Source organism: Oryctolagus cuniculus, chromosome 20, assembly GCF_964237555.1.
Source record: "Oryctolagus cuniculus chromosome 20, mOryCun1.1, whole genome shotgun sequence".
Classification (NCBI taxonomy): domain Eukaryota; kingdom Metazoa; phylum Chordata; class Mammalia; order Lagomorpha; family Leporidae; genus Oryctolagus; species Oryctolagus cuniculus.
In genome coordinates this window covers 5,907,047-5,924,596 of record NC_091451.1, presented here as the reverse complement: position 1 = coordinate 5,924,596, position 17,550 = coordinate 5,907,047, and the positions used below count along the sequence as shown (strand labels likewise).

The following is a 17,550-nucleotide window of genomic DNA, read 5'->3' as shown; positions in this document are numbered from 1 at the left end:
TCCGTCAGAAGGGAAAGCTGTTCGTACCTTGGTAGCCGTAGCAGTGTCCGCAGCACAGCATCGCGGCAGGCGCTGTCTGTGTTCGGCTGCTTCTCTGACGTGAGCGTTGTTGTCTCTCCCAGGTCTGTGATTCCTAGAAGATGGCGAAGCCCAGCCACAGCAGCTACGTCCTGCAGCAGCTGAACAACCAGAGAGAGTGGGGCTTTCTCTGCGACTGCTGCATCGCCATCGACGACATCTACTTCCAGGCTCACAAAGCTGTCCTGGCCGCCTGCAGCTCCTACTTCAGGATGTTCTTCATGAACCATCAGCACAGCACCGCCCAGCTGAACCTCAGCAACATGAAGATCAGCGCCGAGTGCTTCGACCTCATCCTGCAGTTCATGTATTTAGGGAAGATTATGACCGCGCCCTCCAGTTTCGAGCAGTTTAAGGTGGCCATGAACTACCTGCAGCTGTACAACGTGCCCGACTGCCTGGAAGACATACAGGACGCGGACTGCTCTAGTTCCAAGTGTTCGTCCTCCGCGTCCAGCAAGCAGAACAGCAAGATGATATTCGGGGTCAGGATGTACGAGGACACCGTGGCGAGGGGCGGCAGCGAAGCCAGCAGGTGGTGTGCCGAGCCGAGCTCCACGGTGAACACCCCGCACGGCAGAGAGCCGGACGAGGAGGCCTTGCCGCTGGGCGGCTTTCCCGAGCCCCTGTTCGACGTGTGCAAGAAGAGCTCCGTGTCCAAACTGTCCACGCCGAAGGAACGCGTGTCGCGGCGCTTCGGGCGGAGCTTCACCTGCGACAGCTGCGGCTTCGGGTTCAGCTGTGAGAAGCTGCTGGACGAGCACGTGCTGACCTGCACCAACAGGCACTCGTACCAGAACCCCAGGTCCTACCACAGGATAGTGGACATCCGCGACGGCAAAGACGCCGGCGTGAAGGCCGAGTGCGGCGAGAAGGAGCCTTCCAAGAGCTGCTCCGCGCAGGCAGACAAATACAGAGGGGACGCGGGCCAGGCCGCCGAGGACGCGGCCTCGGCGCCCGGCGGCAGGAAGGGCGGCGCGGCGGAGCCGGAGGCGGCGGCAGAGGAGCGCGGCCGCGCGGCCGAGCGCAAGCGCGTGGTCGTCAAGATGGAGCCGGAGGACGTGCCGGCCGCCGAGCTGAAGGACTTCCACATCATCAAGGTGGCCGAGAAGGACTGCAACGAGTCCACGGACAACGACGAGCTGGAGGACGAGCCCGAGGAGCCGTTCTACAGGTACTACGTGGAGGAGGACGTCGGCGTCAAGCGCAGCGGCCGCAAGCCCCTGAAGCCCCGCATGGCGCTGAGCGCGGACGAGCGCGGCGTCCTGGAGGCCCTGCGGGCCCCTCCCGGCGGCAGCCCCGCGCCCGAGGACGCCGAGCACGCCGCCTGCGAGCTGTGCGGGCTCACCATCACCGAGGAGGACCTGTCCTCGCACTACCTCGCCAAGCACATCGAGAACATCTGCGCGTGCGGGAAGTGCGGGCAGATCCTGGTCAAGGGGCGCCAGCTGCAGGAGCACGCGCAGAGGTGCGGGGAGCCGCAGGATCTGACGATGAACGGGCTCGGGAACCCCGAGGAGAAGATGGACCTGGAGGAGCACGCCGACGAGCAGGCCGAGATCAGGGACATGTTCGTGGACATGCTGGACGACTTCAGGGACGCGCACTGCCAGATAAACAGCATCCAGAAGAAGCAGTTGTTCAAGCACTCCGCCTGCCCCTTCCGCTGCCCGAACTGCGGCCAGCGTTTCGAGACTGAGAACCTGGTGGTCGAGCATATGTCCGGCTGCCTAGACCAAGAGATGTTTAAGAGTGCCATCCTGGAGGAGAACGAGAGAGACCACAGACGGAAGCATTTCTGTAACCTGTGCGGGAAAGGGTTCTACCAGCGCTGTCACCTGAGAGAACACTACACGGTGCATACTAAGGAGAAACAGTTTGTCTGTCAGACTTGTGGAAAGCAGTTTTTAAGGGAGCGTCAGTTGCGACTGCACAATGATATGCACAAGGGCATGGCCAGGTATGTCTGTTCCATTTGTGATCAAGGCAACTTCAGAAAACATGACCATGTGCGCCATATGATTTCCCATTTGTCTGCGGGTGAGACGATATGCCAGGTGTGCTTTCAGATATTCCCGAGTAATGAGCAGCTGGAGCAGCACATGGATGTTCATCTGTACACATGTGGAATATGTGGAGCCAAATTTAATTTGAGGAAAGATATGAGATCCCATTATAATGCCAAGCATTTGAAAAGAACCTAAGTGATTTTCTACTGTACTAATGTTTTAGTGGGTAGCAGACAAAACACACCAAAGCAAAGGATATGAGCTATTTAGAAATCAATTTAAGATGAATTGTTGGGAAAATTTTTCAAGGCCCTTTTACCTTTAAAATTTTTGTTTAGGACCTTAAGTATCTACATGTTAGGTGTTAAATGTTTATCATTTTCATTGTTTCTTACTAGATTCTTTGTTTTTTAGTTTTTCATAGCTATGATTACAGTTACTTTTAAATGTAGATTACTGGTTGGTACCCCTTTGGTGACTATTGAACTTTAGGTTTTTTTTTTTTTTAAATCCATAAGGTCATTACTTCACTATTTTTATTTTATTTTTTTAAGGTTATCCTGTGAAATTTTAAACCCAACACCATTGGCCCTTCCTATTTAAATTAAAAAAAATTTAAAGAAATTAGTTTTTTGAAACTATCCTAATTGCCTTTAGTTTTCTTTTGTTGTTTTGGTTTTGGTCAAACAATGAGTTGGCTACTTTTTATTTTCCCTCATTATCAGTGAAATTCATATTCTTAAATTGACAAGCTCATTGGGCAAGTTAGGTGCACTGAATCTAACCTTTAAGGTTGACATGGGCTCAAACTTGGCCTAAAAAGATGAATGGACCTGAGGAAGTTCCTATAAATGAATATTTCCTATAATTGATAAAATATTATCATTTAATAATCAGATTTAAAACTTATATTAAGTGTAAATCCCAATGACTTTCCCCCTCTTGAGAGATTAGTGGGGATAAGCCATTTTGTTTTGTGATGTTAAATTTAACTATGATAGTTAATTAAAAAGACATATCTTGTATTCACTAAAAATATTTTAATTTAAAATATTCCGATTTCTAAAGTGTGTTAGTTTATCAATTATTTTTTGTTTATAAATAGACTTTAATAGCTCTCTAGGAATATGACATCTAAAGAAAAATGATTTTTCACCTTTAAAATTACATACTTTTGGAACTTTGAGATTTGAGAAAGCCGCCATGTATATTAATAAATCTAATAAAATAAAGAAATTATAAATCTGGTTGTTCTATAAAAGTAGAGTGCACAAAAATGTCTTGTGTCTTATACTATCCAACATTTGGGGAAAATGTGTTACAGCAAATTGCAGTTTATCACCATGTTTTTTTTTTTTTTTTCTGGAAAGGATTACAAAATTTGAGGACCATAATATAATCACAGAGCATATAAATGGAAACAGGTTATCATTTTTCAGCTAAAGTACTATTGTTGTTGCCAACTTTAGGGCCTATATCAGGTACATGTGGATTAAAACACTGGCATAGCTGACCCACCAATAAACACGTCTGTTGACTAGAATGCCTTTTGATGGGAATGACCTGCAATGTGACGATACCCTTCTCGTAATGAAAGGGATTTTAATTAACTTGTGTATTTTAAAATATAATTCTGTGATTATGAACAGTAATCTAATAGCATTGTCCTTTTTGTTGACATCAAATTTTTAAGATTTTCGTATACAATAATCATTTTCGTATACAATTTACATAAAAGAAGAAGTTGCCAAGAGAATTGCAAGACACTGGCTCATACTGATTTAACGGAAAATATTAGAACGCAGAGCTCAGAGGTTTTGAGGGTTTACATGTTGAAGTGTTAAGGATAGGAAAAGCAGGGGAGCCAGCGCAGAATTAAAACAAAATAATGGTAGGTAGAGAAGGGGGAGATATACAAAGAGATACACAAGAAGCAGCCAGGGGTTTTGTTTTTAAAGCCACGTAGGTGACAGCAGGAAAAGGAGTTTGCCTTAGTCTTGGATACAGTAGTTCATCTAGTGATTGAGTCTGAGCTGCAACTTGCTACGTGGTGTACATGTATACGTGACTGCTGGAGACCATTCTGAGAGCAGTATAAATAGGTGAGATAAACCAGTTTTCCAAACTCTGTATTATCTTAGTGGATATAATTCTGGGAGGGGAATCACTTTTTTCCATGAGCTTGATCAAAGTTCGGCGCAGTGGTTTTCCTGCCAGTGCAGAACAGGGCTTGGAAGAAGGGGTCATCTACACAGTTAAGGGGGCGTTCAACTTGGTTATCTGACATGTGCTAGCAGCCAGCCGTTAGCGAGAAAACATGTCAACATTAAACTTAATCTCATCTCACGTGACTGGAATGTTTGTATTTTCACAGAGCCGCACCTCGTCATGCGTTCTCCCAGTTCCCTATCGTACAAGATAGTCCTTTTTGTTCTGGAACTGGCTATGGGGCAGCACAGGCTTCTCTGTGTTGCATGTGTCAGTTTTCCTTTAAGTCGCTGGAAGGATACTGGCCTTGTGAATTAGGGGGAATGAAAGACATGTCGCAGGTCTCCTGCCCAGTTCCTCACACCTCTCCTGGGGTGCAGCTACAGAGCAGTATTTCCCGCCCCTGTTGCTTCTTGCCCTCTGGGATGTGATGGCAATGAATCCAGGCTGCTTCTCCTGCCTTTGGAACTTAACGTGTGTGGGCTCCAAAACTAAAAATGAAAAACTAGATAGATGGACAGGGATCTTGTCCCTCTCTGCCTCACAAATAGACCCTGGTGCTTCGAGGCTCCTTGGTTCTGAATGGCAAGAGATCCTGGGTGTGTAATGAGCTTGCCAGCAGTGATGTGCAGCTTGGAGGTTCTGTAATTCTGAAGTCAGTTGGTCTGAGAATTGCACAGATTAATAAAGCACAACCAAGGCAACAGTGGGTTAGGTCTCATTGCTCTTAATTTCTCCCCTATTTTCACAGTAAAAATAGTGAAATGACCCACATGGGTAACATTGAACGTGGCAGATGTTTCATGTGTAGAGTAATTAACAGTTTGGGTGCAGGTGAAAATTAGAATCAGGATTCCAGAGGGGCTAGTTATAAAAATAAAAGAATTAAAATAAGGACAGAGTTTGCCAGGGCAGTCAGAACACTAATTAAAAGTAATAGACATGAAAAATCATGTTTTACTGTAGTTAAAAGTATGAACAGAATATAAATTAAAAATTAAACATTTGAAAATTACAGCTGAAGTGAGTTAGGGGTTCAAATAATTTGACTAGATTAAAATAATTCAAGTATAATTACAGAATCGCTAATGTGGCAGTTGTTGCAAACAGGCCAAGGATATGTCTAAACACTCAACATACTAACTGTCGCATTCTAAAAAGTGGGAAGAGAGAATGGTGGGCGATTGTTCATTCTCCTATATCACTGGTTAGAGAACTTCTGTATTTAATAGATCTCTGGGAAATCTCCCAAAGACCTAGTATAGCAGTTGTTAATACTTAAATTAAACATAAAAGTCGTCATTGTTAACAAAGAGCTAAATCAAAACCAAAAGAAAAAACAACTTGAATATGTATGTGTATACTCAGTTGAGAATAAAGAAATCTTGATATGCCTAAATTTAGCTGTTTTTATGAGTTAAAATAATTTTTTTTTACCATTGAATTATTTTGATCAGTTTCTCAACTTGCTTCACTGCCCCCATCTCCTTCGTAACAAATGCTTCTCACGGAGTCAGCTCTAGGGCCCAGCCTCGAGGATTTCTAGGCTTGCAGGGTACCACAAGACTCAGGGGGAACATAGGCTTCTAGAATCCCGCCCATAAACCAAGGTGATAGGAAGAACGCCAGGACACTGAGGCAAGTATCTGATGTTGGGAACCTGTCGCTGGTCCCGTGCTAGGGCTCCGTGGTCCCAGCATCCATTTCTTTAGCACTCTTGTGTTCTGCTAATACTTTACATGCATACTTTTGATCAGACCTCACAGCCTTTGAGGTAAGTATCATATTGACTTTCCAGGTAGGGGACAGAAGCTTAGATGATTTTTCCTAAAGCCACACAAAGTATATACGAGGGCTGGGATTTGAACTAGACCGAGCCTTCTACATTCCCTACTTAATCTAAGCTACACACTCCACCTACCAAGAAGTACGAAGAGGGGCCTTTTCAGCCTCGGAACACGTGTGACAAAGCTAGCAGGTTATGCTCCTTGCTCCTCTTCTGCTGTGTGCCTGGTCAGGTGGCTGCTGATAGTGGGTACCTAATGAACATGCTGAGTGACGCCAAAGTACATGAGTGGAAGACAAAACTTACTTGAATGGATCATTCAGAATGATGTTTCATAAATAAATATTAATGCTGATAAATGTTTTGATTTTCCTTCATTTAAAACAGTTAGTGGTATTGTCAACCTTCTCCCCCTCCACCCGCAGTAGATGAGTCAAAAATAATTTGAATTCAACTTCCACATTTCTATGTCTGACTTTTCCCCTCTCTGTTTTCCCCATTCCTGTCTTTTGTGTTTTAACCTATCCCACCAATCTTTGTTTCCTTTTATTTATTTATTTTTTTTTTTTGGTTGTGAGACTGACGAGGGATTCAAGTCATTTCAAAATAAGTATTCCCAAGAAAAAGCAAGATGACAGGACAACCATTTGCTTCCTTTTGCTTAACCAGAGGTGGGGAAAGCCCCACCCAAAGGCCATATAAGGCCGGCAAAATCATTTGGCCTGGACTTGCCAAGGCAACCACAGGCAGTGCTTGAAATTCAAAAAATCTGTTACAGTTGGTAATTTGTATGTCCCACAAATGATCTTATAAATATGCAAATTGCCCTTGGCAGAAAAAAAGGTGCCCCACCCCTGGGTTACAGAAGATAGGGATAAGAAATTCATCATTTCTTTGGCCAGTAAGCAAAACAACCAACTATGAACAAATCACCATACTGTGGCTGATTTGATTATTGAGCAATCTGAGTTTGCTTCAAAATAAAAATTGGCTACTCCATTTACAATTCAGTTTATGAAAATGTGGATTTTCAGGGTAAACTTATGAAGACAGGCACACTCATAGAAGAAATGAGAAATAAGCTCAGGAAATGATAGGGTGGTTATATAACCACCCTAACCTAGCGCAGACTCACAAAAAAGTTATTCAGTGCTTTAAGTGAAACAACTTTTCCCAACCCACTGTGATTTTAATTTTATGCATCTATTACCTCATTTCTCAACAACAGGTTCAATGCTACTATGCTTAACCAACTACTTTAATCTGGTTACCATCAAGTGTTATATGCAAGGGAGAATAGAAGAATGTGGCAAGGGAGATTGCATAGACAATGGCTGTATGTTCTTTTAAGTGGCCTACTTTCATTGCTTTCTGTCAGACTCAAGAAAATATGACTTCACTAAAACCAGAGGAAACTTAGCTATTTACATATCTGTATGCTAGCAAGGGGTAAAAAAGCATCAGTTTTATTCAGGAGAATCAAATCATCTAGGTCAATCATTAGTAACAGAATTGTTCATTTCTATCAAAATCCACCACCAGTCATTTATGGGGCAGGAAACTAATTTCTCATTAACTTCTTATGCTGGCAATAAAAAGATGCTATGAAGATTGCAATTCAGTTTGTGGCTGTGAATTGGATGTATTGATGTACTAATCATCATGGTACTAAGTTAGAAATCGTAAGAAAGTCTAGAGCCACAGGATGACTAAAATTTATAAGAGATTTTAAGTGAGAAAATATGCATAATTCTCTGATTTTAACTACATGAGATAGGAATAGAATTAGGTATACATCCTATAAGTTCCTACTTAAGCTTTCTTTTAAAAATTACTATTTTGTTTGTTTTATTTAAACCAATTGCTTATGTCAACCAGAATCAACAGAGCTCAATTTATTTTATGTCAGAAATGTAATTTTCAGCACCCAGATAATTCAAGCCATCTTTTCTTTCAAATGTTTACATTCCCTGATGTGGAAAAAATTTAAGAGACTTTTTCTTTCTTAAATTTGGGATCCATTAGGGCAAAACATGGCTGCAGAAAATAGAATTCTACCCTTCAGCTTTGGAATTTGCCCTTCATTTTCATCTGCAGAGTATACAACACGCAAGGCTTGAAGAAAGCAGTGTTAGTGTGATGGCTGAAGACGTTCTGTAAAAAGAACCTGAACTCTGAAATTTGTTAGATCTGTGTTTCAGTCAGAGATTTGCCATCAACAAGTTAAAAGACATTGTAAAATTATTTGAAGGAAAATATATGTCAACTGCTTCCCCCTCCTATCCTCTACCTATCTGACCTGTCTGTTTTTATGTTACGTATTTATGTGCCCTACCTGATGTAGCTCAGAACATGCAAAAACAAAAATGAAAGGTGCCCCCCAGAGCTGGAGAATTACCTTAGTAATAAGAACACCTTGTATTTGAAAGGTACAATGAGTTACATTAGAGAAGTAAATACATTTAAATTCTAGGGCTTAACCTTTTTGTTCCCAATCTGGTTAATAGTATGCTGGCCTGGTGCCAAAAGCCAAGAAATTCTGAGCTAAAAATGTTTTATCTTGTAGAGCAGTCAACTTGTAATATTATTTTTCTTGAGTTTTGTCTTTTTCTGTGTGGCAGTGGTGAAATAGGGCCTTCTAAACCTCTGGAGAAGTGAGAGATCTGAATTTGGAGAGGACATGGGGAAGAATCACTCTTCAACAGATAATCTTTAAGTGCAGACCCAGGAATATCAGATCTGAAGTGGCACCATCTTTGTGTCTTCCTGACAAACTCCATCAACCCCAAAAGTTCCAGTTGCAAAGATCCAAGAAAACTCAGTAAAGATCACTTGGGAATCACTTTGCTGTAACAAAATCGATTCATGGTGACTCTCCTAATACTCGTGGAAAATCTGCTGAAGAAAATTCACTAAGATTCTATGACATCAGTGGTTAGAGCTATGTTAAGATGAAACTTTATATGCTAATTATCGTCAAGCGTCCCTTCTAAAATAGAAGGGCTTGCTAGGCTACTGTAAATATAAAGAGAGAATCATATATCTGTATAAACATATATAATTCTAAACTTAACCAGAATTATGGCTTATATATTATGGAATGTAGTTAGGCAGTTTTAGAAGCTATATCCAAAGATTGCAGTTTAGAGATATAAGTAAAATACAATGAGTACACAGAAAAAATTTTTAAGACCAATGTTTGAACAAGATGATCTGGTTATTACTCATTGTAATATAACACTCTTCTCCCTCACTTGATGTATCAGTGACATACTTGATTATTAGTATTAATGAAGCTCCATTTTAAGTGTGTTAACTTGAAAGAAGACCAGAAGTAGTATTACTTCAGCAGTGCTAGATTTTCATAAATCAGGCACATCGTCTTAACAGTATAAAATGGCAGAATTCATTTCTGTTAAGCATTTATTCTCAGTATTAACGTATAATGCCATGCTTCTCAGCTTTCAAATTTCAAAATAGAATTCAAATAAGTATTGAATGAAATGATGGTTAACATGTTTTTAAAACTCATAGAAAAAGTCTTCAGCGAGACTTAGTAACCTAAGTACAAAATGTTTTCCATATACTTACGTGCACATACACACATTTCTCAAGCATATGAATCATGTAGCCATGTTATTTCTTTATTGTGAATATATTTGTAGTTTTACCTTTGTTAACTATGTACTCAGTTCCTTATTATGATGATGTTTATTGTGCAATATTAAGATGTTACATATTTTCAAGAAATGCTTAGTATTTTTATACCTATTTCTTCAAATGCTGTAAGAAGTTAGACAAGATATAACTTGAAGTATACTTAATAGTATATGCAGAAGTTGTCATTTAAAAATCCTAGCTATAAAGTAGTATGATAGCTTGAATATTCATTCTAATAATTAGACCAAAACTCAGAGGAAGATTCATTACAATGTGATAGTGTGTAGAGGAGGGGATAAAGGAGAAGAGAAGCCCTAGAGAGTTCAAATACATAAGAACTGAACTGCTTTAAAATAAATAAAGAAGTCTAGAGAAGTAAGAGTCTAAAAAACACTACAGTTAATCTCTTTTGGGAACACGAGGAGACATAAAGAACTGCAGATTTCTGAAAATAAGCAGTAAACAGAAGAGAATATTACTAATAATTAAAGGTGCCAGATCAATACAGGAATGACTCAACAATAGCTTTTGATTGGTGGAATTAGACTCACTTTTTAAAAAATGGCTTAAATTTTGACTGTACTAACTACAAATGTAATGAGTTATAAATGACATACATGCATTTTTATAATGTGATTATTTTCTGTACATTAGTAAACTGGAATTATTACATGAAGTACTTTTTGTTAACATTTTTAAATCCATTGCTTTTAACTAATAAAATTTCCTCCTTTATGTTCATAAGTTAAGCTGTCTGTATATCACTTTTATTTACACTATTTTTTTTCAACCTGGCTCTTTTAAAAAACAATCTAAAAAGCTATCAACCCTTCCCATCCTCTGATACCATAATAATAGAGTAACTGAGATAGTCAATTATGTTGTTCCTGCACAGCGAAAGAAGAGAGCCAAGAGGATGTGCTAAAATTCTTGTTGCCAAATTTTGATTTCTTCAACACAGAAGAATGACTGCCAAAGTATTATCTCACAGCAAACACAGATGGCAACAAATTAATCGGTTTCCCTCATAATATAAAAAGAAATAATTATTTATAAAAAGGCCCTCATATAGTATTTTGGTTCTTTGAGAGGGTAAATGCATTTGTCAAGATAACAGTTTTCTATCCAGAGCAGTAACTTCTCTGCCAGTTAATTCATTTTGTTTCTTTTCAGAATCTAGCAAGTGGCATATTGAGTCTGGCTTCCTCCAGATAATCTGACTAGTTCCAAGGGCCTATCCTTAGAGCTAGCACCCAAAACGGAAGTGGGCACAGCTTGTCTCTGTGGTGAAGGGGAAGCCGCCTTCCAGGGGCTACGTCTCCTAGGGTTCCACTCCAAGTGTGGGTTTCATGCTCCAGTCTACTTTGTATCTGCAGTTTAACTCCAAGAATGAGGTTCATGAAGGTTCAGAAGCAAAGAGTGAATGTTTTCCTGTAGTGACGGGTGATTCGAGAATTATTTTAGGAAAGTTTGCTTTCAGAGAACTACAAAATGGCACCTTAAATATTAGGTGAACTCCAGTTTGCCCAAAGGTCCTCAAATTACAGGCTGTCGCTTGGCCTTCTACGCAGGCCAACACTACCCGCTCAAAACAATCCACAGCCCTTCTGAAAGCTGTGCCTGCGGAGGGGCTGAAACCGTTCCAGGCAAATACAAAAGGGTTTTCCCCCAGTGACTGCAAACACTTGCTCTTGGTGAGTGAGCCTCTCCACGGCAGGTAGCTTTAGACCTTGTGTTATTCACTGTTGTGTCTCCTGCACAAGGACTTCCAGATGTTTGTTCCAACTTTTGGTGTCTGTGGTGTCATTTAGTACAGAAATAGAAGAGGCAGGCAGATGATCTTACACAGGAAAAAATGAAATGCTTTTCAGTTTTATGGATAAATACCGTGCTTCCGGTCACTTCTAACTAACACATGAATCACCACTGTGCCCCAAGGTACTCTTCTGGGTTCTGGGGATTCGTTAGAGCTGCTTTGACCTATGTGAAAGCCCTTGTTTGGGCCATGGTTCAATCTGTGTGGAACCCCTCAAACTTTGGGTTGTAAAAATATTTTGAAACATCCTAGCATATTCAGTCAGAAATGTTGCATGTTGAAAATCAATAGTAATTTGTACATAAGTAACAGGATTAGTGCACTTTTGTTTCAATTGAATGTTAATAGTCGAGTTTTAAAAATCTGTACAAGTACAGTAAGGAAACATAAAAATTGCTGATAAACCTGTCATCCAGAGGTAGTCCATTTTGATGCATTTTTCATATATTTAAGATTATTCTACATATATGAATTATATTAAGAATACTTTCCTGTCATCAAAAAACCCTTGTAAACAACATTTATGGGTGAATAATAATTTATAATGTCCATGTACTATAATTCATGTAACCATTCTCTTATTGCTTGATATGTAAGCCATTTTTTTATTGTTGTTAACATAAATAATACTGCCTGTATTTTCTATTACTTCCTTAGGATGAATTCCACCAAATGAAAGGTCTGGTCATATTTAAGTTAAAGAAAAATTAGTATCACATGGGCTTCCAAAAGAGATCATATTCGCTGTCAGGAATTCGCTGTCCATGTTTTGCTGCAGCATTGATGGTATGGATGGATATTATTTGAGTATGCATTTCCTAATGTGATGTGCTACTGTAGACTTGTAATGGATTCTGAACCACAATCGTCAGAGAACAACTAAGATTAAAAATCAGTTCAAAGAAGAAAAATGTATACATTCAAAGTCTGATCAGTATGATAATATTCTATTACTGCAAAAGTTTATTTCATAAAAAAAATCAGAATGCAAATTCTGTGTCCTTGGGGAAGAATCAGGATGCCATGTAAAGTATGAAACATACGAAACATCAATTTACAAAAAGGTGATAAATTAGAGCAGAAGAAGTATATATAGCTAATGAAAACTGCTACCATGGTTTCGGAGAGCTGGGTTAAAGACCACACGTGGTGGTTAGGTTGCAACGTTCGTGATCAATGCACGCAGGTAGGACACGGTTATGCAAAAGAACCTCTCCCTTCTGAAGCTCTAATTTTAGTGTTTCTGTGCAAGAACCCTGGCCTGCCTTTTTTCTTTTTCTTTTTTTTTTTTTCCCCAGTCTTGCTTTGCTTGAGGTTCCTTTGGGAGGGCTGACCATACAAGAGATCTGAAGTTTCTATTTCTCCCAGTTCCTGTAGTTGTAGCTGGGACTCTGTCTCTAAATCATATCCCATCATCAGTTCCTCCAAAATCTGTGTTGTTCCCCAGCCCACCAATCCCCTTTTCTACATGAAACAAAACAGCAGAAAGCTACAGAAGACGCATTTCTGAGAACAAAACCAACAGATCTGTCCTCGAAATCTGTAACAGCGCTCATTACAAACTCTTTGGTTTTGGCCTTGTCTTCCTAACATAACATTGGCTTTAAGAGTTTTCCTGTTTGAAAATTTTTTCTTCAGTTTCGTTTATGATCCAGAAGATGGGAGTTGTTAAAACCAGCACCACTTTAACCAATGAGACTGACAAATTACTAGCAAATGCAGTTTTTCTTTTCTTAAGCGAACAATTGGAAGTTGCACAAGCTGGTTTTAAAAAAACGAGCGTCGAGGGACTTCTTAAGAATTTTGCTACCATTGCCTCCCGGGCACAGATGGCGTCTGTTTCGCACAGCCTTTTCACACAGCTTTCCTGCGGGCCACACACGCCGGCTGCTCAGGATGCGTTTTCCTGGGCCTTCGTCTCCGGGCACCAAAGCTCTCCCGGGGGCGCTGACTGGGGGTGTGCGGCGGGGTGCCTCGGCCTCCCGCCAGGACGCACGGCCGCCCTCCGTGTGCTCCCCACCACGCGTGAAGCGCGCCTCCCCTACCCTCTTTGCGGGCCCAAGTCAGCCCCGGGTTGAGGCGTGCATTTTTCATTCTGACGATTATTCCAGGAAGCCCTCGCCCTGTCCGCGTAGACACCTCCCCCCGCCCGCTCCAGCATTTCTAATTAGGTTCACCTCTGGCGCACGCACTTCATTTCTCCTCCTGCTCTCACGCAGCAGCTGCGCGTGCCAGTCCCCGGCTTCCCTCCACCAGGTTAAAACCGCAAGTTCCCGTCTCTGCCAGGTGCCGGCTCGCACCTTGCAGCCCCGTGACCCCTGAGCGAACCAGCGTCTCTCTCGGAGGCTTCGTGCCTCCAGCGCCAACTGCAGCCTGAACAAACCAGCTCGTGCCGCTGGGCTCCCCGGCTGGGTTAGCTCAGTGGAGCTGCAACGTGCGGGTTCGAAGACGGGCTTTTCCCCGTGAAGAACTCAGGGCGGCGGAGAGCGCGTTTGAAATCGAAAATGAGGCGAAGAGTGGGGGCTCGGGGGGACGAAACCAGACAGGCGGCGGCGTCTGACGGCAGGGCGGGAGAGGGGGAGCCGCCGCGCGCCGCGCCCCGCGCCCCGCGCCCCGCGCCCCGCGCCCCGCGCCCCGCGCCCCGCGCCCCGCGCCCCGCGCCCCGCGCCCCGCGCCCCGCGCCCCGCGCCCGACCGTTGGTCTCTCCCGGGCGCCACCTCCCCCGAGCCGCCGCGGGGCCGCCGGCCGAAGGAACTGCTTTTTCTGGTCGACCCCGCCCCAGGGAGCCGCCCTCACGCCCCAACCACGCCAACTCCGCGTCCCTCAGGGCGCGCTGAAGAATGGCCGATCCCGGCCGCGGTTCCTCAGCGCCACCCACGCAGAATGAATTCCTTGGCCCTTGTGGGTTGCGTTAGTCGGGACACCTAGCATTGCACCGCATCAGGGGATCTTTAAGAAACCAAAGAACCCGCTCGGCTCCCTTCCCGCACCTCCTCCTCCTCCTCCCTCACCGCGACCCTGCCCTTCCTGCCCCACCCCTCTGGGAGTCTGCGCTTCTCATTGGCCGCATGCCCTGCCAATCCGACGGACGTCGACGAATCCGCCCTCAGGAAAGGCCCAAGCCGCGAAAAGGCGCGTACACCTGGCCCCCGGGGGCGCGAGCCTAACGCCCCCCAAGCAGCAGGCGGCGCGCGCGAGGCGCGGGAGCCCGGGCGCTAGGCTTCTGGGAGGAGCTTTATTTGCATAACGGCCGCCCCTTGGCTTTCTCGCGCGGGCGGGCGGGGGCGGTGCTGCCCCCCCCCTCCTCCCCGCCTCACCCAACTTGATATCTATTGGGCCGCGGGCCGGTCACTCCGAGCCAGGCCAGCCTGTGGCGGGGCTGGGAAGAGTTTGCGCGGGCGGTGCCGGCAGCCGATTGGCTGCGGGAGTTTCCAGAAGGCGGCTATAAGAGCGGGGCGGAGCGGGCGGGGGCGGCGGGAGACGCTGGTGGCGCTCGCGGCGTGAGGTGCCGGCTGACCGTTAGTCGAGGCCGCGGATCGCCTTCCCTTGGCCGTGTCGTCTTTTAACGTCGCTCGCCCGCCTTCGCAGTCAGGATGTCTGCCCGCGGCCCGGCCATCGGCATTGACCTGGGCACCACCTACTCGTGCGTGGGCGTGTTCCAGCACGGTAAAGTGGAGATCATCGCCAACGACCAGGGCAACCGCACCACGCCCAGCTACGTGGCCTTCACGGACACGGAGCGCCTCATCGGCGACGCGGCCAAGAACCAGGTGGCCATGAACCCCGCCAACACCATCTTCGACGCCAAGCGGCTGATCGGCCGCAAGTTCGAGGACGCCACGGTGCAGTCGGACATGAAGCACTGGCCGTTCCGCGTGGTGAGCGAGGGCGGCAAGCCCAAGGTGCAGGTGGAGTACAAGGGCGAGGTGAAGACCTTCTTCCCGGAGGAGATCTCGTCCATGGTGCTGACGAAGATGAAGGAGATCGCCGAGGCCTACCTGGGCGGCAAGGTGCAGAGCGCCGTCATCACGGTGCCGGCCTACTTCAACGACTCGCAGCGCCAGGCCACCAAGGACGCGGGCACCATCACGGGCCTCAACGTGCTGCGCATCATCAACGAGCCCACGGCGGCCGCCATCGCCTACGGGCTGGACAAGAAGGGCTGCGCGGGCGGCGAGAAGAACGTGCTCATCTTCGACCTGGGCGGCGGCACCTTCGACGTGTCCATCCTGACCATCGAGGACGGCATCTTCGAGGTGAAGTCGACGGCCGGCGACACGCACCTGGGCGGCGAGGACTTCGACAACCGCATGGTGAGCCACCTGGCCGAGGAGTTCAAGCGCAAGCACAAGAAGGACATCGGGCCCAACAAGCGCGCCGTGCGGCGGCTGCGCACGGCCTGCGAGCGCGCCAAGCGCACGCTGAGCTCGTCCACGCAGGCCAGCATCGAGATCGACTCGCTCTACGAGGGCGTGGACTTCTACACGTCCATCACGCGCGCCCGCTTCGAGGAGCTCAACGCCGACCTGTTCCGCGGCACGCTGGAGCCGGTGGAGAAGGCGCTGCGCGACGCCAAGCTGGACAAGGGCCAGATCCAGGAGATCGTGCTGGTGGGCGGCTCCACGCGCATCCCCAAGATCCAGAAGCTGCTGCAGGACTTCTTCAACGGCAAGGAGCTGAACAAGAGCATCAACCCCGACGAGGCCGTGGCCTACGGCGCCGCGGTGCAGGCCGCCATCCTCATCGGCGACAAGTCCGAGAACGTGCAGGACCTGCTGCTGCTGGACGTGACGCCCCTGTCGCTGGGCATCGAGACGGCGGGCGGGGTCATGACCCCGCTCATCAAGAGGAACACCACGATCCCCACCAAGCAGACGCAGACCTTCACCACCTACTCGGACAACCAGAGCAGCGTGCTGGTGCAGGTGTACGAGGGCGAGCGCGCCATGACCAAGGACAATAACCTGCTGGGCAAGTTCGACCTGACCGGGATCCCCCCGGCGCCCCGCGGGGTGCCCCAGATCGAGGTCACCTTCGATATCGACGCCAACGGCATCCTCAACGTGACCGCCGCCGACAAGAGCACCGGCAAGGAGAACAAGATCACCATCACCAACGACAAGGGTCGCCTGAGCAAGGACGACATCGACCGCATGGTGCAGGAGGCGGAGCGCTACAAGTCGGAGGACGAGGCGAACCGCGAGCGGGTGGCGGCCAAGAACGCCGTGGAGTCCTACACCTACAACATCAAGCAGACGGTGGAGGACGAGAAGCTGCGGGGCAAGATCAGCGAGCAGGACAAAAGCAAGATCCTCGACAAGTGTCAGGAGGTGATCAGCTGGCTGGACCGGAACCAGATGGCCGAGAAAGACGAGTACGAGCACAAGCAGAAAGAGCTGGAAAGAGTGTGCAACCCCATCATCAGCAAACTTTACCAGGGCGGGCCTGGCGGCGGCGGCTCCGGCGGCTCCGGGGGACCGACCATCGAGGAAGTGGACTAAGCTGTAGTCGGTCAGCCTGAATCTCTTTTCCTTTCTTTCTCTCCCTTTTGTTTTTGTTTCTCCTCTGAAGCGCCCTGCCAAGTAGGAGACCTAGTGTTGCAGGTCTTTAGCGCCCGGGACTCTGATTATGAAAGGAAAGGTACAACAACTTAGTTTACTTATAAAAGGTTAGTTCTCAAGTTTGATTTTGGAAAAGAAAAAAAAACCCGCAAACCTTATTGGAGGTTTCTCTTTGCTGCATTTTGTGTGTTTGCTGACTTGATTATTTTTGGTTAGCTTAGTTTGTGCATGGGGATTTGTTTTGAGGTGGGGAAACCTGAAGCTTGCACACCTGTCCTGTGGGGGCTTGGTAACAATAAAATATAGAGAGAAGCTTGTTTATTCTTATGCACTGCTTTAAAGAGAAGAGATCAGTAATGTTAAGGACAGGTATACTATTTTTTTTTTGCAAATAAATGCAAATTTAAAGTAAAGTTGTAATTGACCTAAAAA

General features: G+C 45.8%; 2 protein-coding genes across 9 annotated transcripts in view; both read left to right on the top strand.

The window, feature by feature from the left end:
- Window positions 1-12,472, top strand: part of ZBTB1 (zinc finger and BTB domain containing 1) — a 29,571-nt gene extending 17,099 nt beyond the window's left edge. For 6 of the 8 annotated variants that reach the window (XM_070065044.1, XM_051826094.2, XM_051826096.2 and 3 more), the window contains exon 2: window positions 123-6,440. In XM_070065044.1, the coding sequence (XP_069921145.1) occupies window positions 141-2,282 (2,142 nt within the window). In that variant the 5' untranslated portion in view covers window positions 123-140 and the 3' untranslated portion in view covers window positions 2,283-6,440. Of the gene's footprint in view, window positions 1-122; window positions 6,441-8,702; window positions 10,491-12,214 lie in introns of those variants that run through there. The other 2 variants (XM_070065046.1, XM_070065045.1) reach the window with 2 other exon arrangements.
- A 2,534-nt stretch (window positions 12,473-15,006) lies between these two features.
- HSPA2 (heat shock protein family A (Hsp70) member 2) lies at window positions 15,007-17,550 on the top strand. The gene has a single exon (XM_002719559.5). The coding sequence runs from the start codon at window positions 15,151-15,153 to the stop codon at window positions 17,056-17,058; it is 1,908 nt and encodes a 635-aa protein (XP_002719605.1). The 5' UTR covers window positions 15,007-15,150; the 3' UTR covers window positions 17,059-17,550.

Coding starts and splice junctions, on each gene's coding strand:
- HSPA2 (XM_002719559.5), top strand. CDS start 15,151: ATGTCTGCCCGCGGCCCGGCCATCGGCATTGACCTGGGCACCACCTAC.